Source organism: Salvelinus alpinus, chromosome 13 (assembly GCF_045679555.1).
Source record: "Salvelinus alpinus chromosome 13, SLU_Salpinus.1, whole genome shotgun sequence".
Classification (NCBI taxonomy): Eukaryota; Metazoa; Chordata; class Actinopteri; order Salmoniformes; family Salmonidae; genus Salvelinus; species Salvelinus alpinus.
The window spans coordinates 14,240,500-14,265,203 of record NC_092098.1 but is presented as its reverse complement, the minus strand read 5'-3'; the positions used below and the strand labels follow the sequence as shown (position 1 = coordinate 14,265,203).

At 41.5% G+C, this 24,704-nt stretch overlaps 1 protein-coding gene across 16 annotated transcripts in view; it reads left to right on the top strand.

Moving 5' to 3' along the window:
- The window catches only part of LOC139537164 (protocadherin gamma-C5-like), a 136,770-nt gene that overhangs the window by 26,135 nt on the left and 85,931 nt on the right, over positions 1-24,704 (top strand). The window contains exon 1 of one of the 16 annotated variants that reach the window (XM_071338143.1): positions 390-2,937. The exons of 8 other annotated variants lie outside the window; for them this stretch is intronic. In XM_071338143.1, coding sequence (XP_071194244.1) covers positions 529-2,937 — 2,409 coding nt within the window. In that variant the 5' untranslated portion in view covers positions 390-528. Of the gene's footprint in view, positions 1-389; positions 2,938-5,869; positions 8,440-17,566; positions 20,121-21,069; positions 23,610-24,704 lie in introns of those variants that run through there. 7 more of the 16 variants (XM_071338164.1, XM_071338150.1, XM_071338170.1 and 4 more) reach the window with 7 other exon arrangements.

Here is a 24,704-nt window from a genome sequence, read left to right as displayed (position 1 = left end):
TGGATTTTATGTGGACCGTTTATATAACGAATCTATGCGTTGTTGTTGTTATTACTCGGCAATACATGAATAATCAGACAGTGGCAACAGTATGGAAATATTGAATTTACTTTTCCTATCTTCTAATATATGATTACAAAAGGATTTGATTGCGCACAACTATTGGTTTTCCTCTCTTCTCTTGCTAAGCTATATGAAACGTTCTTCCTATTTTTCACAACACAAGGATGGGGGGAAATATCGACCAAGATGATAAATGACGTAGAACTGTTTTGTATTGTGATTGCTGTTTTCTGTAAGAACTCAGGATGTCGCTGTTTACCATAAATAGAATTACAGGCTTTCTCCACCCACCATTGGATTATTCAAAAGAGTAATAGGCTATATTGCATCACTTTCACCGAAGAGCAGTCGGATAACAATCGTTTTGCTATTCCTTTTGAGAGGCTAATATTGTACTCTTACGTTACAGTATCATTTCGACTGGTTTTGAACTCTTATGTTAACACTTGGTTTTAATCATCCAGAATGGGGTACACAGGATTTTCGGTTTTTACCTTTTTGTTCCGTCTGGCTTTTTGTCATTGCCTGATGCGCATCAGCAATGGAGACTTGAGCTATTCAATTCCAGAGGAGATGAAGCGCGGATCTGTGATCGGAAATCTAGTTAAGGATCTGGGGCTGGATGCTAAGAGACTTTCAGGTCGTAAAGCTCGTTTGGATATGGATGGCAGTCGTCAACGTTACTGTGACATTAATGTGAATACTGGAGAATTAATTGTGGCTGAAACAATAGACAGGGAGGAGCTGTGTGGACCGAAGGTTTCTTGTTCTTTAAAATACGAGCTTGTGCTGGAAAAACCTCTGGAATTACATCGTATTAATGTGCAAGTCCAAGATATAAATGACAATTCACCACGGTTTCCCAATGCACGTATTGATCTAGAAATTCAGGAATCTGCTGTCAAAGGCGCAAGATATCCCTTGGATGAACCTCATGACTCTGACATAGGATTAAATGGTATACAAAGCTATTCACTGGAGAGGAATGCCTATTTTATTTTGGACGTTCAAACGAGCTCAGACGGAGGAAAATATGGCGAGTTAGTGTTAGAAAAAGAGCTAGATCGAGAACAACAACAAGAGGTGACGTTGTTACTTACCGCTGTTGATGGTGGGACTCCGCAGAGATCTGGTACTGTAGTTATACACGTTACTGTGTTGGATGCTAACGATAATAAACCTGTGTTTAGCCAGACAGTGTATAAAGTCCGTTTGCCTGAAAATTCTCCAACCGGGACTGTTGTAGTTGCAGTTAGTGCTAGTGATGAAGACGAAGGAGCAAATGGAGAAGTATCATATGAGTTCAATCGCATTTCCGATAAAGCAGCTAAACTGTTTTCCATCGACAAAGAGACTGGCGAGATTAAAGTGCAGGGTCCCATAGATTATGAAGAAAATACAGAATACGAAGTGCGTGTCCAGGCTAAAGATGGGTCTGGCTTAGCTGGCAATGCAAAAGTAATGATAGAAATCACTGACTTAAATGACAACGCACCGGTGATATTGATCAAATCCTTTAACAATCCCATCCCTGAGAATGTGTTACCTGGTACAGAGGTGGGGATCATAAATGTACAAGATGAAGATTCAGAGGGAAATAGACAGGTCCGCTGCTCCATTCAACAAAATGTTCCATTCAAATTAAACCCTTCAATCAAAAACTACTATTCTCTGATAACAACAGGTGAACTGGACCGTGAGATAATATCAGATTATAACTTAACTATCACCGCCACTGACGAGGGGTCTCCACCTTTATCCTCCTCAAAGACTATTCATTTATCTGTGTCAGACGTGAATGACAACCCACCAGTGTTTGAAGAACAATCATACAGCGCCTATGTGACTGAAAATAACACGCCTGGCTCCTCAATATGTTCGGTTACTGCCAGAGACCCAGACTGGAGACAGAACGGTACGGTGGTCTATTCTCTATTGCCTAGTGGTGTCAATGGAGTTCCGGTGTCCTCATTTGTATCCATTAACGGAGACACGGGGGTGATCCATGCTGTGAGAGCATTTGATTATGAGCAGTTTAGGAGCTTCAAAGTCCACGTTGTAGCCAGAGACAATGGTTCTCCTCCACTCAGCAGTAACGTGACAGTGAGTGTCTTCATAACAGATGAGAATGATAACTCTCCCCAGATATTATACCCTGCTCCAGCAGGGAACTCCTTGATGACTGAGATGGTCCCCAAAGCTGCTCTGGCTGGGTCCCTGGTTTCCAAGGTGATAGCTGTGGATGCTGACTCTGGACAGAACGCGTGGCTTTCATATCACATCGTGAAATCGACTGATCCGGGACTTTTCACTATTGGTCTCCACAGCGGAGAGATCAGCGCACAGCGCGACATTTCTGAATCTGACAGTATGAAGCAGAACCTTGTTATATCAGTGAAAGATAACGGACAGCCCTCTCTCTCTACAACCTGTGATGTATATTTACTCATATCAGATAACTTGGCTGAAGTTCCAGAACTGAAAGACATGGCTTATGATGATAGTTCCAAACTAACTTCCTATTTGATCATCGGTCTGGTCTCTGTCTCCACCTTTTTCCTGACGTTCATTATTCTCATCCTGGCCGTGAGGTTCTGCCGCAGTAGAAAGCCTAGAATGTTGTTTGATGGAGCAGTCGCCATTCCCAGCGCGTATTTCCCTCCCAACTATGCAGAGGTGGATGGAGCTGGAACTCTCCGTAGTTCTTACAATTATGACGCATACCTGACAACGGGCTCACGCACCAGTGATTTCAAGTTTGTGAGATCTTACAATGACAGCACGCTGCCTGCTGATCAGACACTGACAAGATGTCCAGATACATTATTAGAAGGGAGTATCATCACGCTCAACACTGCAGGAGAGGCGAATGAGGTAAGCCTTCACTCATCTGAGATACCACCTTTTGTACGTGAGTTGTTTCGTTGTGGGAGAATGTGTTATGTATGTGGAAAATACATTCTGGGCCTTAATGGCTTATGCCATCCTATAGAAACAGTAGGTCTATACTCGGTTTAGATGATAACATCTTAGTAAGCTGAAATGTGGAATTTATCCACTCATTGTTTTGTTTGATTGGTTGAGTTTCAAAGGTGCTCGCTGTTCCGTCTCTTCTCTATGAGGAGTAATTCACTAGGGGTTTGATTTGATGGAAGCAGTTTTCTCCTTGTTTCTTTGGGCTGTGGTTTCCTATAAATAAAACAAGCAATGCAGTTTCTGTTGCTTTTAGTTGAGTATGCTTGTGATGTTTTCTTCACAGATTGTCTAATGGAGTTGACAATAAAGCTTGATGGAGATAGGAAAACATGGTTTAGACTCATTTGAAAAGGAATCAGGCATTTTATAATAAATGGATTGTATTGTCCTGGAAAGAGTTTTGAATGCCTTTTGAAACTTGATTATATATTGTTAGGATGTGTTTTTAAAATCCCCATTGCCTACTGTTTTTATTGAGGTCGCCTACATTTCAGCACCAGACCAGTGGACAGCGAGGTGACATGTTTTAGTTTACTGAAGTCTAGCTGTCAAAAAGTCAAAGATAGAATGCGAAAGAATTAACATTATTTTGATGACTAACGAAACATCGATAGTGAAATCGACAGTTTTCATGATGGTTGAAATATATTATTATCCAGGAAAAAAACATGTTGCAACTAGTCTACTAATGGCTTATTGTGTGAATATTTAGGCATATTGTGTACGTTTCTCCTAATAGCGTACCTCATCCATGTCTTCTCATGATCATGTTACGATGAGGTTACTATTGATTTGAGGCCTATATATTTAATGTTTTAGTAAAGTCGTCTGCGTTTGGAGAATATGATACATTCCAAGAAGGACACATGGAAAAAAATATAGGCCTACGAGCATGCTGTTTTTCTGATAGACTCATGATGTCGCTTTCCATCAGCTAAGTACAGTTAACTATATACCTCCACCTACTACGGGGGAGTGGGCTACATACAGCGTGTCGCATTACCATTTTTCACTGAAAAGCGGTTAGACATTGTAATCTTTCTTCCGTTTGGCTATTGATTGTGGACAATTGGCCATAATTGCTATTAGACATTGAAGATGGGCTACAAAGGCTTTACGTTTTTTGCATTTGCTTTTCGTCTGTCTTTTTGCCTTTCCTTCATACACATCAGCAAAGGAGACGTGAGCTATTCTATACCAGAGCAGGTGAAACGCGGATCTGTGATCGGAAATATAGCCACGGATCTGAGGTTGGATGCTAAGAGACTTTCGGCTCGAAAATATCCTTTGGAGGAGAATGCAACAAAACACTATTGTGACGTTACTTTGAATTCGGGAGATCTTGTTGTCACTGAATTAATAGACAGGTAGCAGCTTTGCAGTGGGAGAATTTTATCTATTTATATGAAATGGTTCAGGAGAATCGTTTAGAAATGCACCGCATATCTTTTCAGATTCAGGATGTGATGGACAATTAACCCCAGTTTTCTGTTGATGTTATTAAACTGGAAATGATGGAGGCTTCGGTCAAAGTGGCTCACTTTCCCATTAATGAAGCCCACGATTCAGACATAGGTCAGAATGCAGTTCAAAGCATTTATTTACAAAGGAATTATCATTTTTGTTGAATGTTCATACTAATCGAGACGGAGGAAAATACGGTGATTTGTTATTAGAGAAGGAATTAGATCGAGAACAACAACAGGAGGTGACATTGTTACTTACTGCGGTTGACGGTGGGGCTCCACGGAGATGTGGTACTGTAGTTATACACGTTACTGTGTTGGATGCTAACGACAATATCCCAGTATTTAGCCAGGATGTTTACAAGGTCATTTTTCCTGAAAATTCTCAGTTTTGGTACCTTGAGGTAAGACCACTCGATGTATTACTCATTGGAAAGTGGTGGCACTTTTTACTGAGTGGAACATCCTGGTTAAATACAAATGTGTCTTTTTACATCACCATGTAGGTTCAGAATTTCTTTTTTCGATAGTAGTATCATTTAGGTAGAAGCTTGAACAGTTTGTCTATGGCATCCTGATTCATATGTTTAACAGGCACTGCAATTGTTATTCGTCTTTATGGAAGTCTGGTTGTTGTATTCGCCCAATGTAATTCTGAAATGCAGTAGGCTAAGTGTATTTTCTTACCCTGTTTCATAGTAACTGAATCGAGGATAATGTTGAGTTTTTAAATGGAATCCGTTTAAAAATAAGAACTTGACATGGCCATATAGATACGTTATTATTCATTTTTCTAATTTCTCATTTCACAATAAATGTATTGGTGTAGATTGAGATTTAAGCCTATTGCGTTTTAGCGTTCTGAAACATCCCCATTGATAATTCAGCAACTCTTGATGTCACCTACGTTTCAGCCCCGGGTACGTGGACAGCGACTAAACTTTTTTCCTTCACTTTAACGTCAGTTTAAATCCTGCCAAACTCAAATGAAGACGTCAACAATACCACATGTTGGTTTGTTGAGTGAGGACACATTGATAGCTAGTGGAATCCGTGCATTGCATTGGCTTAAAGGAGAAAGTTGCGACTAGTGTTAACTCAATGTTTTTACCTTATGGGACTGTTCTTATTCAAGAAAAGGAGTTCATACATCATACAAGCATTACTTTAAATGTATTTCTGTATATCTACTTATTATTTAACTGAAGTCATAGGCTACATCATCTTTGTATGAAAATACAATTCTAAGATAGAAGACTTCAGATGTACATTGTGTGCTGTTTTTTTAATGACTCAGGATGTCGCTGTTCACCAGCTAAGAAAAGTTAGGCAGCCTACACTTCTCAACCAGCTAATAGATTACTCAAAGGGCGGATACAACCTATCGCGCCATTATCACTGAGGAGCAGTCGGCCAAAGGACCTAATTTCTTCAGTTTGGTAATTTGTCTTTGCCAATATTTGTAGTAGCCCTCATTGCATATATTTTTTTTTCACCTTGGAATTGGAAAATTTTCGTTTGTACATCGAAAATGGGCTACATTGGATTTACAGTTTCAGCTTTTGTCCTCCATCTGGCTTTTGTTCTATCCCAAATACGCATCAGCAATGGCGATATGACCTATTCCATTCCAGAGGAGATGAAACGCGGATCTGTGTTCGGAAATATAGCCAAGGATCTTGGGCTGGATGCTAAGAGACTGTCGGCTCGAAAAGCTCGTTTAGAAGAGGACGGAACTAAACACTTCTGTGACATTAACCTGAATTCGGGAGATCTGGTTGTCGCTGAAAGAATTGATAGGGAGCAGCTTTGCGGTCCGAGGATTTCATGTGGGCTAAAGTATGAAATGGTTCTTGAAAGTCCTTTAGAATTGCATCGCATATCTCTTCAGATTCAGGATGTGAACGATAATTCACCACAGTTTGCAGATGATGTTATCAATTTAGAAATAAGGGAATCAGCTGATAAAGGTGAACGTTTCCCCATTAATGAGGCCCACGATGCAGATATAGGTCAGAATGCAGTTCAAAGCTACTCTTTGCAAAGGAATGACCATTTTGTCTTGAATGTTCATACTAATCGAGATGGAGGTAAATACGGTGAGTTAGTGTTAGAAAAGGAGCTGGACCGAGAACAACAGCAGGAGGTGACGTTGTTACTTACGGCTGTTGATGGTGGGACCCCACAGAGATCTGGTACTGTAGTTATACACGTTACTGTGTTGGATGCTAACGATAATATTCCAGTATTTAGCCAGGACGTGTATAAGGTCAGTCTACCAGAAAATTCTCCGTTGGGCACCATAGTAGCTACAGTCCGCGCAACTGATGTAGACGAGGGAGCAAATGGCGAGGTAACATATGATCTAGGTCGAATTTCTGATGAGTTGAAGAATTTGTTTCAACTCGATAGTAAAACTGGGGTTATAAATCTGTCTGGACCGATTGATTATGAGGAGCAGCCCATTTATGAGCTGCGCATCCTCGCCAAAGATGGTGCAGGTTTGGTGTCATACACAAAAGTACTGATAGATATTACTGACGTAAACGACAACGCACCAGTGATATTAATTAAAACTCTGACCAATCCAATTCCAGAGAATGTGTTACCTGGTACAGAGGTGGGCATCATTAATGTACAGGATAAAGACTCGGAGGGAAATAGACAGGTCCGCTGCTCCATTCAACAAAATGTTCCGTTCAAACTAAACCCCTCAATCAAAAACTACTATTCTCTGGTAACAACGAGTGAACTCGACCGTGAGATAATATCAGATTACAACATAACTATCACTGCCACTGACGAGGGGTCTCCACCTTTATCCTCCTCAAAGATCATTAATTTATCTGTATCAGACGTGAATGACAACCCACCAGTGTTTGACGAACAATCCTACAGCACCTATGTGACTGAAAATAACAAACCTGGCTCCTCTATGTGTTCTGTTACTGCCAGAGACCCAGACTGGAGACAGAACGGCACGGTGGTCTATTCTCTATTGCCTAGTGGTGTCAATGGTGTCCCGGTGTCCTCATTTGTATCCATTAACGGAGACACGGGGGTGATCCATGCTGTGAGAGCATTTGATTATGAGCAGTTTAGGAGCTTCAAAGTCCACGTTGTAGCCAGAGACAATGGTTCTCCTCCACTCAGCAGTAACGTGACAGTGGGTGTCTTCATAACAGATGAGAATGATAACTCTCCCCAGATATTATACCCTGCTCCAGCAGGGAACTCCTTGATGACTGAGATGGTCCCCAAAGCTGCTCTGGCGGGGTCACTGGTTACCAAGGTGATAGCTGTGGATGCTGACTCTGGACAAAACGCGTGGCTTTCATATCACATTGTGAAATCGATTGATCCGGGACTTTTCACTATTGGTCTCCACAGTGGAGAGATCAGGGCCCAGCGGGACATTTCTGAATCTGACAGTATGAAGCAGAACCTTGTTATATCAGTGAAAGATAACGGACAGCCCTCTCTCTCTACAACCTGTGATGTATATTTACTCATATCAGATAACTTGGCTGAAGTTCCAGAACTGAAAGACATGACTTATGAGGATAGTTCCAAACTAACTTCCTATCTGATCATTGCACTGGTCTCTGTCTCCACCTTTTTTCTGACTTTCATTATTCTCATCCTGGCCGTGAGGTTCTGCCGCAGTAGAAAGCCTAGAATGTTGTTTGATGGAGCAGTCGCCATTCCCAGCGCGTATTTCCCTCCCAACTATGCAGAGGTGGATGGAGCTGGAACTCTGGGCAGTTCTTACAATTATGATGCATACATGACAACGGGCTCACGCACCAGTGACTTCAAGTTTGTCAGATCTTACAATGACAACACGCTGCCTGCTGACCAGACACTTAAGAAGAATCTAAATGAACCTTTTGGAGAAAACATTATCACGTTCAACACCATGGGGGAGTGTGAGGTAAGATTTCATAGCTTGTGAAAAACTGAAATGCTTTTAATCCAGTTGTGCATATATGAAGCTGTATAACTACCCACGTGCATATATGAAGCTGTACAACTAACCATGTGCATATATGAAGCTGTACAACTAACCATGTGCATATATCTCATGAAGCTGTACAACTAACCATGTGCATATATCTCATGAAGCTGTACAACTAACCATGTGCATATATCTCATGAAGCTGTACAACTAACCATGTGCATATATGAAGCTGTACAACTAACCATGTGCATATATCTCATGAAGCTGTACAACTAACCATGTGCATATATGAAGCTGTACAACTAACCATGTGCATATATCTCATGAGGCTGTACAACTAACCATGTGCATATATCTCATGAAGCTGTACAACTAACCATGTGCATATATGAAGCTGTACAACTAACCATGTGCATATATCTCATGAAGCTGTACAACTAACCATGTGCATATATCTCATGAAGCTGTACAACTAACCATGTGCATATATGAAGCTGTACAACTAACCATGTGCATATATCTCATGAAGCTGTACAACTAACCATGTGCATATATGAAGCTGTACAACTAACCATGTGCATATATCTCATGAAGCTGTACAACTAACCATGTGCATATATCTCATGAAGCTGTACAACTAACCATATGCATTTATGAAGCTGTATAACTAACCATGTGCATATATGAAGCTGTATAACTAACCATGTGCATATATGAAGCTGTATAACTAACCATGTGCATATATGAAGCTGTATAACTAACCATGTGCATATATGAAGCTGTATAACTAACCATGTGCATATATGAAGCTGTATAACTAACCATGTGCATAGCCTACTCTATGAACCTGTGTAACTATCGTAGCAACTTACAGGAGCAATTAGGGTTAAGTGACATGCTCAAGGGCACATCAACAGATTTTTCACCTAGTCGGCTCAGGGATTCGAACCAGCAATCTTTCGGTTACTGGCCCATCACTCTTAATCGCTAGGCTACCTGCCGCCTATTATTCTATCTAACTATGGCAGATTTTATAGAAGATGCCAAAACCTTGGAGATAACAATAGATGGTGAACTCAGATATGGGCCTGTAGTTTAGTTTTCCCTAAATCAATCCATATGACAAATCCAGCTCCAGAACCAGCAATAGAGCCAGCTGGATAATATTTTGAATATTGATTAGTAAAAATATAAAAAAGACAACAACGGATAATATTAGCTAGCTAGATAAAGTTAGCAAGATACACTACATGACCAAAAGTATGTGGACACCTGCTTGTCGATCATCTCATTCCAAAAGCATTAATATGGAGTTGGTCCCCCTTTACTGCTATAACAGCCTCCACTCCTCTGGGAAGGCTTTCCACTAGATGTTGGAACATTGCTGGGGGGACTTGCTTCCATTCAGCCACAAGAGCTTTAGTGAGGTCGGGTACTGATGTTTGGAGATTAGGCCTGTCTCTCAGTCGCTGTTCCAATTCATGGGGTCGGTGTTGTAGTCAGGGCTCTGTGTAGGCCAGTCAAGTTCTTCCACACCGATCTCGACAAATCATTTCTGTATGGACCTCGCTTTGTTCACGGAGGCATTTTCATGCTGAAACAGGAAAGGGCCTTCCCCAAACTGTTGCCACAAAGTTGGAAGCACAGAATTGTCTAGAATGTCATTGTATGCTGTAGCGTTAAGATTTCCTGTCAGTGGAACTAAGGGGCCTGAACCATGAAAAACAGCGGCAGAACTTTATTCCTACTCCACCAAACTTTACAGTTGACACTATGCATTGGGGCATGTAGCATTCTCCTGGCATCCGCCAAACCCAGATTTGTCCATCGGACTGCCAGATAGTGAAGCGTGATTCATCACTCCAGAGAAGGCGTTTCCACTGCTTCGGAGTCCACTCCAGCCGATGCTTGGCATTATGCATGGTGATCTTAGGCTTGTGTACAGCTGCTCGGCCATGGAAACCCATTTCACGAAGCTCCTGACGAACAGTTATTGTGCTGAAGTTGCTTTCAGAGGCAGTTTGGAACTCGGTCATGAGTGTTGCAACCGAGGACAGACGATTTTTAGCACTTCAGCATTCAGTGGTCCCGTTTTGTGAGCTTGTGTGGCCTACAACTTCGCGGCTGAGCTGTTGTTGCTCCTAGACTTTTCCACTTCACAACAACAGCACTTACAGTTGACAAGAGCGACTCTAGCAGGGCAGACATTTTAGGAACTGACTTGTTAGAAAGGTGGCATCCTATGACGGTGCCATGTTGAAAGTCCCTGAGCTCTCCAGTGAGGCCATTCTACTGCCAATGTTTGCCTGTCGAGATTGCATGGCTGTATGCTTGATTTTCTACACCTGTCAGCAAAGGTGTGGCTGAAATAGCCAAATCCATTAATTTGAAGGGGTGTCCACATACTTTTGTATATATAGTATAGCTAGCTAGCTAAATAAGGTTAGCATGCTAGCTAGCTACACTGACAGCTGTCAGTGTCCTATTTGTTGATGTTACTCAACTCCACGTGGAAATTCCCACACCCAATTGTTGAATATGTATAAGTAGCCTTTGTCATTCTTCAGAGGTGGAACCTAATCGTGTATTTCCTCTCTAGGACAGGAAATTCTGAAGAAATAGTGGTGGCAAATTCTTTTTGGGCGTGTCCTTTAAACATGATATTCTACAAATTACATGGAGTGTCATTATTCACCAGCAAAAAAGCTTTTAAGTCTTTCTCTCCCCCTATTTGTGTAATTTACAGGAAGGAGACCTCATATGTTCAGTGTAGAGAAGTCACTTGCTTAACATTTTATAGGCTAGTAGATTTTGCTTTCACTTGTTAAAAAGGTTTATTTGGTTGAATAGTGCTGTAATTTACCACACCATTACATCGGGAACACGTTTTATTAACTGAAAATGGAAAACAAAGGATTCTCTGCCTCAATGTTATGCCTTAGTTTTTATATTGTCCTACTGAAAACAGCTACACAAATGTTTAAAAAAAATTTGCCCTTCATATTACAACACAATCAATTAATGTTTTATGGCAGAATGTAATTGTCTCTTGTAGAATTTACTTAACTCGGTGGAACTTGATGTGAATCAGATGAATTAATGTAGAAATCATCTGACCAAATTTAGTTTGGTCAAAGAGTTTGTCTTTTTGGGGGGCAGAGCTCATTAGAATAATACCCAGCATGCTTTGCAAACATACATTTGCACATTTACATTTTGACCACTTAGCAAGCACTTTATCAAGAACAGCTTCATTCAGCAACTTCAACTAAAGTAGAGAATTATTGAGAAATCCGTTGTAGTCTGTTGGTTCAGTTCTATGTGCCAACCCTGCTGGCTTAAAGCCGATTTATAGTCAATCCACAGTCTGCAGTGACCATACAGAATATACAGCAATGTGACCTCCACAGAAGTCAGAGCATTCATACTTCTTCAAATCAAATCAAATGTTATTGGTCTCATACACATATTTAGCAGATGCTATTGCGGGTGTAGCGAAATGCTTGTGTTCCTAGCTCCAACAGTGCAGTAGTATCTAACAATACACAACAATACACACAAATCTAAAAAGTAAAATAATGTAATTAAGAAATATAGAAATATTAGGATGAGCAATGTCGAAGTCCGGAGTGTGCAAACGTGTCATCAAGGCAAAGGGTGGCTACTTTGAAGAATCTCAAATATAAAATACATTTAGATTTTTATAACAGTTTTTTGCTTACTACATGATTCCATATGTGTTATTTCATAGTTTTGATGTCTTCACTATTATTCTACAATGTAGAAAATAGTAAAAATATAGAAAAACCCTTGAATGAGTAGGTGTGTCCTAACTTTTGACTGGTAATGTATGTAAAAAATATATTTAACCCCTTTTTTGTTGGCACAAAACTATCTCCATACTTCCATTAATTTGTGTGCGTTATCTTCAGACGAGTCCAGTGATCCTTGTGGGGGTCATATAGCAAAACAGAGAAGACCATCGTGTACGTGAGAGTCTCATCTTTCCTTAGAGTGGTCATAACCATTCGGACGCTACAGATGTTTTCGTAAGAAGATTGATTTCTGGGATGTCTCATGGTCTGACAAACACTGCTGTAGCTCGGCCAGCATATGGGCAGATCCGGTGGATTGAGACGGTGGATTGAGATGCAGCCCATGCAGATATCTCTATCTTAAATGTACACGTTTTGATGGGGATTTTTTTACTATGTTACTTAGATTGACGTACGGGTGCGTCAATAGACTCTTAAGGATGAAAGGGGCCTGGTTTGCGGTTAACCAGGCTCATGATGCAGATATAGGACTGAATACAGTTCAAAGCTACATGATACAAAAGAAAGAGCATGTAATCTTAGTGTTAGGGAAAGAGCTGGATAGAGAAGAAGAGCACAAGGTGACATTGTTACTTACTGCAGTTGATGGTGGGACTCCGCAGAGATCTGGTACTGTAGTTATACACGTTACTGTGTTGGATGCTAACGATAATAAACTAGTGTTTAGCCAGAATGTCTATAAAGTCAGTGTACCTGAAAATTCTCCAATAGGTCCGTGAGTGGTTACTGTGATGGCAACAGATGGAGATGAGGGGGCAAGTGAAGAGGTGACATAGAGATTTGGCTCCATCTCAGATGAAGTGAATACATTATTTTCCCTTAAACCTCTAAAAGTCTAATCCTGTGGGGGGGTCAATTTAAATAGTCCGGGTGGTCATTTGATTAAATGTTCACCAGACTTATGGCTTAGGGGTAGAAGCTGTTAAGGAGCATTTTGGACCTAGACTTGGCGATCCCGTACCGCTTGCAGTGCGATAGCAGAGAGAACAGTCTATGACAGTCTAGGTGGCCGGAGTATTTTACAATTTTTTGGGGCCTTCTTCTAACACCGCCTAGTTTATAGGTCCTGGATGGCAGGAAGCTTGGCCCCAGTGATGTACTGGGCCTTACGCACTACCCTCTGTAGTGCCTTACGGGTCGGATGCCGAGCAGTTGCCGTACCAGACAGTGATGCAACTGGTCAGGATGCTCTCGATGGTGCAGCTGTGGATCCTTTTGACGATCTGCGGACCCATGCCAAATCTTTTCAGCCCCCTGAGGGAGAAAATGTGTTGTCGTGCCCTCTTCACGACTGTATTGTGGTGTTTGAACAATAATAGTTTGTTGGTGATGTGGACATCAAGGAACTTGAAACTCTCGATCCGCTCCACTACAGTCCTGTCGATGTAAATGGGGGCGGCCCTCCTTTTCCTGTAGTCCACGATCAGCTCCTTTGTCTTGCTCACGTTGAGGGAGAGGTTGTTGTCCTGTCACTACACTGCCAGGTCTCTGACCTCCTCCCTATAGGCTGTCTCATTGTTGTCGGTGATCAGGCCTACCACTGTTGTGTCATCGTTAACTTAATGATGGTGTTGGAGTCGTGCTTGGCCATGCAGTCGTGGGTGAACAGGGAGTACGGGAGGGGACTAAGCACGCACCCCTGAGGGGCCCCCGTGTTGAGGCTCAGCGTGGCAAATGTGTTTTTTCCTACCCTCACCACCTGGTGGCGACCGTCAGGAAGTCCAGGATCCAGTTGCAGAGGGAGGTATTTAGTCCCAGGGTCCTTAGCTTAGTGATGAGCTTTGTGGGCACTATGGGGTTGAACGCTGAGCTGTAGTCAATGAACAGCAATCTCACATAGGTGTTCTTTTTGTCCAGATTGGAAAGGGCAGTGTGGAGTGCGATTGAGATGGCGTTATCTGTGGATCTGTTGGGGCGGTATGCAAGTTGGATCGGGTCTAGGGTTTCCAGGATGATGGTATTGATGTGAGCCATGACCAGCCTTTCAAAGCATTTCATGGCGACCGACATGAGTGCTACAGGGCGGTAGTAATTTAGGCAGGTTACCTTTGCTTTCTTGGGCACAGGGACTATGGTGGTCTGCTTGAAACATGTAGGTATTACAGACTCGGTCAGGGAGAGGTTGAAAATGTCAGTGAAGACACTTGCCAGTTGCTCCGCGCATGCTCTGTGTACACGTCCTGGTAATCTGTCTGGCCGAATCTGACAGTTTGAAGCAGAACCTTGTTATATCAGTGAAAGATAACGGACAGCCCTCTCTCTCTACAACCTGTGATGTTTATTTAGTCATATCAGATAACTTGGCTGAAGTTCCAGATCTGAAATACATTGCTTATTAGGATAGTTCTATCTTCATCTCTGATCATTGCACTGGTCTCTGTTTCACTTTTTTCCTGACTTTCATTATTGTCATCCTGGCCGTGAGGTTCTGTCACAGGAGAAAGCCTAGAGTGTTGTTTGATAGACCAGTCGCAATTCCCAGCGCGTATTTCCCTCCCAACTATCCAGAGGTGGACGGAGCTGGAACTCTGCATAGTTCTTACAATTATGATGTCTACCTGACAATGGGCTCACACACCAATGACTTCAAGTTTGTGCAATTTTACAATGACAGTACGCGTCCTGCTGATCTTACAGTGAAGAGGTGTCAAATGTAGTGTTTGGGAGAAAGTATGCTCACTCTTAAAGATGCGGGGCAGTCTGATGTGAGAAATGAAGCCTGCATACAGAAATGCCTTAAAAAGTCTGCATAAAGCGTTTTCGTTCTCCACCTTTTGACAACGTTATACAGTCTTACAGTTGAAGTCGGAAGTTTACTTACAGTTGAAGTCGGAAGTTTACTTACGCTTAGGTTGGAGTCAATTAAACTCGTTTTTCAACCACTCCACAAATTTCTTGTTTACAAACTATAGTTTTGGCAAGTCGGTTAGGACAACTACTTTGTGCATGACACAAGTAATTTTTCTAACAGTTGTTTACAGACCGATTATTTCACTTATAATTCACTGTATCACAATTCCAGTGGGTCAGAAGTTTACATACACTAAGTTGACTGTGCCTTTAAACAGCTTGGAAAATTCCAGAAAAAGATGTCATTGCTTTAGAAGCTTCTGATAGGCTAATTTACATAATTTGAGTCAATTAGAAGTGTACCTGTTGATGTATTTCAAAGCTTACCTTCAATCTCAGTGCCTCTTTGCTTGACATCATAGGAAAATCAAAAGAAATCAGCCAAGATCTCAGAAAAAATATTGAAGACCTCCACAAGTCTGGTTCACCCTTGGGAGCAATTTCCAAAAGCCTGAAGGTACAACGTTCATCTTTACAAACAATAGTACGCAAGTATATACACCATGGAACCACGCAGCCATCATACGGCTCAGGAAGGAGACGCATGCTGGAGGAAACAGGTACAAAATAATCCATATTCACAGTAAACGAGTCCTATATCGACATAACCTGAAAGGTCGCTCAGCAAGGAAGAAGCCACTGCTCCAAAACCGCCATAAAAAAGCCAGACTACGGTTTGCAACTGCACATGGGGACAAAGATCGTGCTTTTTGGAGAAATGTCCTCTGGTCTGATGAAACAAAAATAGAACTGTTTGGCCATAATGACCATCGTTATGTTTGGAGGAAAAAGGGGGAGGATTGCAAGCCGAAGAACACCATCCCAACCGTGAAGCACGGGGGTGGCAGCATCATGTTGAGTGGGTGCTTTGCTGCAGGAGGGACTGGTGCACTTCACAAAATAGATGTTATCATGATGGAGGACAATTATGTGGATATATTGAAGCAACATCTCAAGACATCAGTCAGGAAGTTAAAGCTTGGTTGCAAATGGGTCTTCCAAATGGACAATGACCACAAGCATACTTCCAAAGTTGTGGCAAAATGGCTTAAGGACAACAATGTCAAGGTATTGGAGTGGCCATCACAAAGCCCTGACCTCAATCCTATAGAAAATGTGTGGGCAGAACTGAAAAAGCGTGTGCGAGCGCAAGGAGGCCTACAAACCTGACTCAGTTACACCAGCTCTGTCAGGAGGAATGGGCCAAAATGCACCCAACTTATTGTGGAAGCTTGTGGAAGGCTACCCAAAACGTTTGACCCAAGTTAAACAATTTAAAGGCAATGCTACCAAATACTAATTTAGTGTATGTAAACTTCTGTCCCATTGGGAATGTGATGAAATAATTTAAAGCTGAAATAAATCATTCTCTCTACTATTATTCTAACATTTCACTTTCTTAAAATAAAGTGGTGATCCTAACTGACCTAAGACAGGGAATTTTAACTAGGATTAAATGTCAGGAATTGTGAAAAACTGAGTTTAAATGTATTTTGGCTAAGGTGTATGTAAACTTCCAACTTCAACTTTATATGTTTTGCTTTGAACTTGTATCGTTTGTTCTTCTTGACACAACATCCATATACTGATTGTTTTAATATTGGCATTATGCCTACAGCTGATATAGTGAATGACTCAGATTTTGGAGTTACAGTATCTATTCTTTGTTTTGGGTTTGAGTTCGAAAGACTACTGAATGACTCGTTATCAGTATAACTACGTTCGTTTTTTACTAGCATATTTCTTCACCATTTGCTTAGCATACTATTTTAGTATGCTTTTGAAATTCGTTCACTTCAACAATGTCTACCTGTCAGACATCAATATTGTGTACTAATTGTCTAGCACAGTTAGACTGCAGTCTACATTTGTTTGATCTATTAGCCTACTTCAGTTATTCTAGGCCTACACACCTGTTTCAAGGATACACGTTTCAGCACCGTGATGTGTGGACAGCACCACTGCATTGAAGCACTGATATGTGGGATTTGAAGTTGGGCTGTGAGTAAAATAAGGGATAGTGATAAAGGTGTTGCATTGTGTGTGTGCATTTTGTGTGTGTGCATTTCGTGTGTGTGCATTTTGTCTGAGAAGTGAATCAAGTGTTTTGACATTGGATAAGTTATTATTATTATTATTTTATTTTTTTGAGAATCAACTATCGGCAGCTGATGTGAGTATGCTTCTTTCCGAGATATTTTCCATGTGTATTTACATCGTTGTTTATGCATACTAAAACAAAACAAACAATTATGAATTTGGAAACACTCAGTATAGTGTTACTCTCTGTTTTTTATAGGCCTACTTGAGATTGCAGTTTTGCAAAAGTACTCCATGTGTCGCTCTTCACCAGCTAAAGCCATTAGATATATTTCCCAACCCATTCCCGCTGCATAAGCAAAGGGAGAGACTCATTTTAAAACAGTGCAGGTTAGCGAAAGATCACATCCCTTGGACGAACGTAAGACAGGCCTGTTGACTAAGTTGCTTTTATCGTTTCACTCTTTCAAATAGTTTGTACTTGACCCCAGCATAATATTGGAATATACTTGTTTTTTGAAAATGGAATATAAGGGATTCTCGTTCACTGCCTCGAATTTCTTCATGGCTTTGTTTCTTTTCCTGCTGCGCACCAGCTATGGAGACGTGACCTATTCTTTTCCGGAAGAGATGAAACGCGGATCTGTGATCGGGAATATAGTCAACGATCTTGGCCTGGATCCAAAAGGACTGTATGTTCGTAAAGCTCGCCTAGAAATGGATGGTAGTAACACACTCTATTGTGACATTAACCTGAGCACTGGCGACCTGATTGTTGCTGAGAGAATGGACAGGGAGCAGCTCTGTGGCAGAAGGGTTTCGTGTGTATTGAAATATGAAATGGTGCTCGAGAATCCTTTAGAATTACACCGCGTCGTTCTTCAGATACAAGATATTAATGACAATTCACCACAATTCGCGAACGATCGCATTACGTTTGAGATCAGAGAATCGGCAGATAAAGGCGCCCGATTTGTGGTTAATCAGGCTCATGATGCAGATATAGGACAGAACGCCGTTCAAAGCTACACACTACAAAAGAACAGCCATTTTGGTTTGGCTGTGCATACCAATCCTGGTGGGGTAAAATATGGCGAGTTAGTATTAGAGAAAGAACTGGATCGAGAACAACAGCAGGAGGTGACATTGTTACTTACTGCGGTTGACGGTGGGACTCCACAGAGATCTGGTACTGTAGTTATACACGTTACTGTGTTGGATGCTAACGACAATATTCCAGTGTTTAGCCAGAACCTTTTTAAGGTCAGTTTGCCCGAAAATTCTCCCTTTGGCACTGTAGTAGTTACTGTAACCGCCACAGATGCTGACGAGGGACAAAATGGGGACGTGATGTATGAATTCGGACCTATCTCTAATGAATTGAATGACTTGTTTTCTCTTGACCCTAAAACTGGAGACATCAGCATAGCAGGACAGGTGGATTTCGAAAAAGAGTCGATTTATGAATTGAGTATCCAAGCCAAAGACGGCTCAGGTTTGACATCGTTTGCCAACGTGGTCATAGAAATTACAGATATGAATGACAATGCACCAGTAATATATATCAAATCACTTAGCAATCCAATCCCTGAGAATGTTTTACTTGGTACAGAGGTGGGCATCATTAATGTACAGGATAAAGACTCGGAGGGAAATAGACAGGTCCGCGTCTCCATTCAACAAAATGTTCCTTTCAAATTAAACCCGTCTATCAAAAACTACTTTTCTCTGGTAACAACTAGTGAATTAGACCGAGAGATAATATCAGATTATAACATAACTATCATTGCCACTGACGAGGGGACTCCACCCTTATCCTCCTCAAAGACTATTCATTTATCTGTATCAGACGTGAACGACAACCCACCTGTGTTTGAAGAACAATCCTACAGCGCCTATGTGACTGAAAATAACAAGCCTGGCTCCTCTATGTGTTCTGTTACTGCCAGAGACCCAGACTGGAGACAGAACGGCACGGTGGTCTATTCTCTATTGCCTAGTGGTGTCAATGGCGTTCCGGTGTCCTCATTTCTATCCATTAACGGAGACACGGGGGTGATCCACGCTGTGAGAGCATTTGATTATGAGCAGTTCAGGAACTTCAAAGTTCACGTTGTAGCCAGAGACAATGGTTCTCCTCCACTCAGCAGTAACGTGATTGTGAGTGTCTTCATAACAGATGAGAATGATAACTCTCCCCAGATATTATACCCTGCTCCAGCAGGGAACTCCTTGATGACTGAGATGGTCCCCAAAGCTGCTCTGGCGGGGTCCCTGGTTTCCAAGGTGATAGCTGTGGACGCTGACTCTGGACAGAATGCTTGGCTGTCATATCAGATCGTGAAATCGACTGATCCGGGACTTTTCACTATTGGTCTCCACAGTGGAGAGATCACCGCACAGCGGGACATTTCTGAATCTGACAGTATGAAGCAAAACCTTGTTATATCAGTGAAAGATAACGGACAGCCCTCTCTCTCTACAACCTGTGATGTATATTTACTCATATCAGACAACTTGGCTGAAGTTCCAGAACTGAAAGACATGGCTTATGAGGATAGTTCCAAACTTACTTCCTATTTGATCATTGCACTGGTCTCTGTGTCCACCTTTTTTCTGACTTTCATTATTCTCATCCTGGCCGTGAGGTTCTGCCGCAGTAGAAAGCCTAGAATGTTGTTTGATGGAGCAGTTGCCATTCCAAGCGCGTATTTCCCTCCCAACTATGCAGAGGTGGATGGAGCTGGAACTCTGCGCAGTTCTTACAATTATGACGCATACCTGACAACGGGCTCACGCACCAGTGACTTCAAGTTTGTCAGATCTTACAATGACAACACGCTGCCTGCTGACCAGACACTGATGAACAACCTAAATGAACCTTTTGGAGAAAACATTATCACGTTCAACACCGTGGGGGAGTGTGAGGTGAGATTTCATAGCTTGTGAAAAACTGAAATGCTTTTGATTCAATCGTGAAGCTGTATAACTAACCATGTGCATATATCTCATGTATCTGTACAACTAACCATGTGCATATATCTCATGAAGCTGTTTAACTATCGGTTTCCTGTTGATCTTATTGTGCTCTTTTCATAGTTTAAGTTTTTATTCATGTAGCCTATTCATACCTCTTCCCCCTCTTCTTGCAAGGCTTTATCGTTATTCTCAGCTTTAGGCTAATCTTATTACACACGTGTTTACTCTTTGTTCTTCAAAACGGCTTCTCCCTAATTTCATTCAGTGACATTTTGTCACTAGTAGTCTGAGAATATGTACATATCAACCACCATCCGATTTCAACGTGACCCAGTAGCCTACAGCACACGTCGGCCAATTTCAGCACCATGGACAGCACCCCTTTCGGCATTCAGTCTGTCTCCCCACAACAAACTAAAATTGCAACAAGTGGAGGGCGTGAGATATATTTGATAAAATTAGTTCATTTTGGATGTATATATTTTTTTCCAGCAATGACATTTGGAAATACATTGTGGACTTTATATTTCGAAGGTTGCGGTTACTTTACGTTGTTTGTCAGGCCAGTCAGTATTTCATTCGATGAAATGTTGTTGACTCAGTTGCGCTCAGCTGGGACGGCGAGAGGTTCGTTGAAAATTCTGTTTTCACAAACATGAATTTAGAAAGGTATTTTTTGACATGATGTGATAACATTTTTTTTTAACATAATTTACCCAATCATGTTTTTATGTTCTCGGATGCGTGGCAGCCTTTCCTTCGTGCAGTTGGTTGTAGACTTAAACATGCTTTCCTGCAGTTTTTGTGAAACTACACGGAGTGTCGCTATTCACCAGCAATAACTTGCAAGTCTTTCTCTCCACCCATTTGTGTCATTTACAGGGAGGAGACCTCATATATTTAGTGTAAGGAGAGTCGCTTGCTTAACATTTTATAAGCAAGTGAATTTAGCTTTCAGTCGTTATGAACGTTCGTTTGGTTGGATAGCGCTATAATTTACCACACCATTGCATCGGGAATACGTTTTATTAACTGAAAATGGAATGCAAAGGATTCTCTGCCTTGATGTTCTGCCTAGCTTGGTTTATTTTCCTACTGCGTACCAGCTATGGAGATGTGACCTATTCTGTTCCGGAGGAGCTGAAACGCGGATCTGTGATCGGAAATATAGCCAAGGATCTGGGGCTGGATGCAAAACGAATCTTACATCGAAAAGCTCGCTTAGATGCTGATGGTAGCAGCAAACGTCATTGTGAAATCGATCTGAATACTGGTGATTTGATCGTTGCTGAAATAATAGACAGGGAACAGCTTTGCGGGAGGAGGATATCATGCAACCTAAAATACGAGATGGTTCTGGAGAATCCCTTAGAATTACATAACATAATTCTGCAGGTACAAGATATTAATGATAATGCTCCACAATTCCAAGAAGATGTGATAAAGTTGGATATCACAGAGTCAGCCGTTAAAGGGGCTCGGTTTGCGGTTAACCAGGCTCACGATGCAGATATAGGACAGAATTCCGTTCAAAGCTACACAATACAAAGGAACGACCATTTTAGTTTGGCGGTTCATACCATTCCCGGTGGGGGGAAGTATGGCGAGTTAGTGTTAGAAAAAGAGCTAGATCGAGAACAACAACAAGAGGTGACGTTGTTACTTACTGCTGTTGATGGTGGGACTCCGCAGAGATCCGGTACTGTAGTTATACACGTTACTGTGTTGGATGCTAACGATAATAAACCTGTGTTTAGCCAGACAGTGTATAAAGTCAGTGTACCAGAAAATGCTCCAATAGGGTCATTAGTGGTTACTGTGACGGCAACAGATGCAGACGAGGGGGCAAATGGAGAGGTGACGTACGGATTTGGCTCCATCTCAGATGAAGTGAATCAATTATTTTCCCTTAATCCCAAAACGGGTGAAATTAACATAGCTGGATTTATGGATTACGAAAAGGAGTCAATTTATGAATTAAGTATTCAAGCCAAAGACAATTCAGGGTTGACGTCATTTGTCAACATTGTTGTTGATATTAAAGATGTGAATGATAATGCACCAATAATATTGATAAAATCTCTTAAAAATCCCATCCCTGAGGATGTGTTACCTGGTACAGAGGTGGGCATCATTAATGTACAGGATAAAGACTCGGAGGGAAATAGACAGGTCCGCTGCTCCATTCAACAAAATGTTCCTTTCAAATTAAACCCCTCAATCAAAAACTACTATTCTCTGATAACAACGAGTGAACTCGACCGTGAGATAATATCAGATTATAACATAACTATCACTGCCACTGACGAGGGGTCTCCACCTTTATCCTCCTCAACGACTATTAATTTATCTGTGTCAGACGTGAATGACAACCCACCTGTGTTTGAAGAACAATCCTACAGTTCCTATGTGACTGAAAATAATACGCCTGGCTCCTCTATGTGTTCTGTTACTGCCAGAGACCCAGACTGGAGACAGAACGGCACAGTGGTCTATTCTCTATTGCCTAGTGGTGTCAATGGTGTCCCGGTGTCCTCATTTGTATCCATTAACGGAGACACGGGGGTGATCCATGCTGTGAGAGCATTTGATTATGAGCAGTTTAGGAGCTTCAAAGTCCACGTTGTAGCCAGAGACAATGGTTCTCCTCCACTCAGCCGTAACGTGACAGTGAGTGTCTTCATAACAGATGAGAATGATAACTCTCCCCAGATATTATACCCTGCTCCAGCAGGGAACTCCTTGATGACTGAGATGGTCCCCAAAGCTGCTCTGGCGGGGTCCCTGGTTTCCAAGGTTATCGCTGTGGATGCTGACTCAGGACAGAACTCTTGGCTGTCATATCAGATCGTGAAATCGACTGATCCGGGACTTTTCACTGTTGGTCTCCACAGTGGAGAGATCAGGGCACAGCGGGACATTTCTGAATCTGACAGTATGAAGCAGAACCTTGTTATATCAGTGAAAGATAACGGACAGCCCTCTCTCTCTACAACCTGTGATGTATATTTACTCATATCAGACAACTTGGCTGAAGTTCCAGAACTGAAAGACATGGCTTATGAAGATAGTTCCAAACTTACTTCATATTTGATCATTGGTCTGGTCTCTGTCTCCACCTTTTTCCTGACATTCATTATTCTCATCCTGGCCGTGAGGTTCTGCCGCAGTAGAAAGCCTCAAATGACTTTTGATGGAGCAGTCGCTATTCCAAGCGCGTATTTCCCTCCCAACTATGCAGAGGTGGATGGAGCTGGAACTCTGCGCAGTTCTTACAATTATGATGCATACCTGACAACCGGCTCACGCACCAGTGACTTCAAGTTTGTGAGATCTTACAATGACAGCACCCTGCCTGCTGATCTTACACTTAAGAGGAGTCAAGTTGAGTGTTTGGGAGAAAGTATGATCACTCTTAACGATGCGGGAGAGTCTGAGGTGAGATATGAAGCATGCATGCCTAAAAGTAATAGTTTACAAAAAGCTTTAATATGTTCCAGAACAATGTTGATTCAGTGACCTGTGACAGATTTGGATAAGGTCATGAAGTCTTACGACACGAGTGACCGTAGCTATATGTTTTAATCTGAACTTCTATTGCTAGTTCTGGTTGACACAACATTATTTACACTGAGCTTTTGGCATTAGGCCTACAGCTGATGACATTGTTAAGTCGTCGACTCAGATGTCGGAGAGTTGCCTTTACACTAGGTCTTCTCTACTTTGGGTTTTGAGATCGGTACTAAATGAGTACATTCCCTTTTACTTGCATATTGAGATTTTATGCTTGGCATTAGGCATACAGGGCTCCCGAGTGGCGCAGCGGTCTAAGGCACTGCATCTCAGTGGTAGAGGCGTCACTACAGACCCTGGTTCGATTACAGGCTGTATCACAACCGGCCGTGATTGGGAGTCCCGTAGAGCGGCGCACAATTGGCCCAGAGTTGTCCGGGTTAGGGTTTGGCTGGGGTAGGCCACCATTGTAAATAAGAATTTGTTCATAACTGACTTGCCTAGTTAAATAAAAATAAAAACAGCTGGTGACATGGTGAAGTGGAAGACTCAGATGTTGTGGAGTTATATTTACAGTAGATCTTCTCTGTTTTGGATTTTGAGATCGGTACATTGTAAAAAAAATATTCTGGGGTGAATTGAAATCTACAAAAAAAGAACATATACTTCGTAAAAAAAGAGTTCAAGTAATTTCAATGATTTATACATTTTAAAATAATATATATTTTATTAGGATTACAAAAGAGATAGATAATCGAGTGATCTAATTTACTGCATTTTAATAAATTTGAGTACATTTTAATAAGAATAATATTTCTCTTAATTGAATAATTTTAAGTTCTTGCAACAACTTGCCGGTTTTTAGAGGATTGTGGGTAATGCAACATTTTTTATGACAGAGGAAAATTCATCATCAAACAATACTTTCATTTCTACCTCCAGCTACTGCTTGTGAGTTGAGCATTGAGATCAACAATGCCTGTCAAAGTGGGTTAAAATGGCAAATTATCAAATACATTA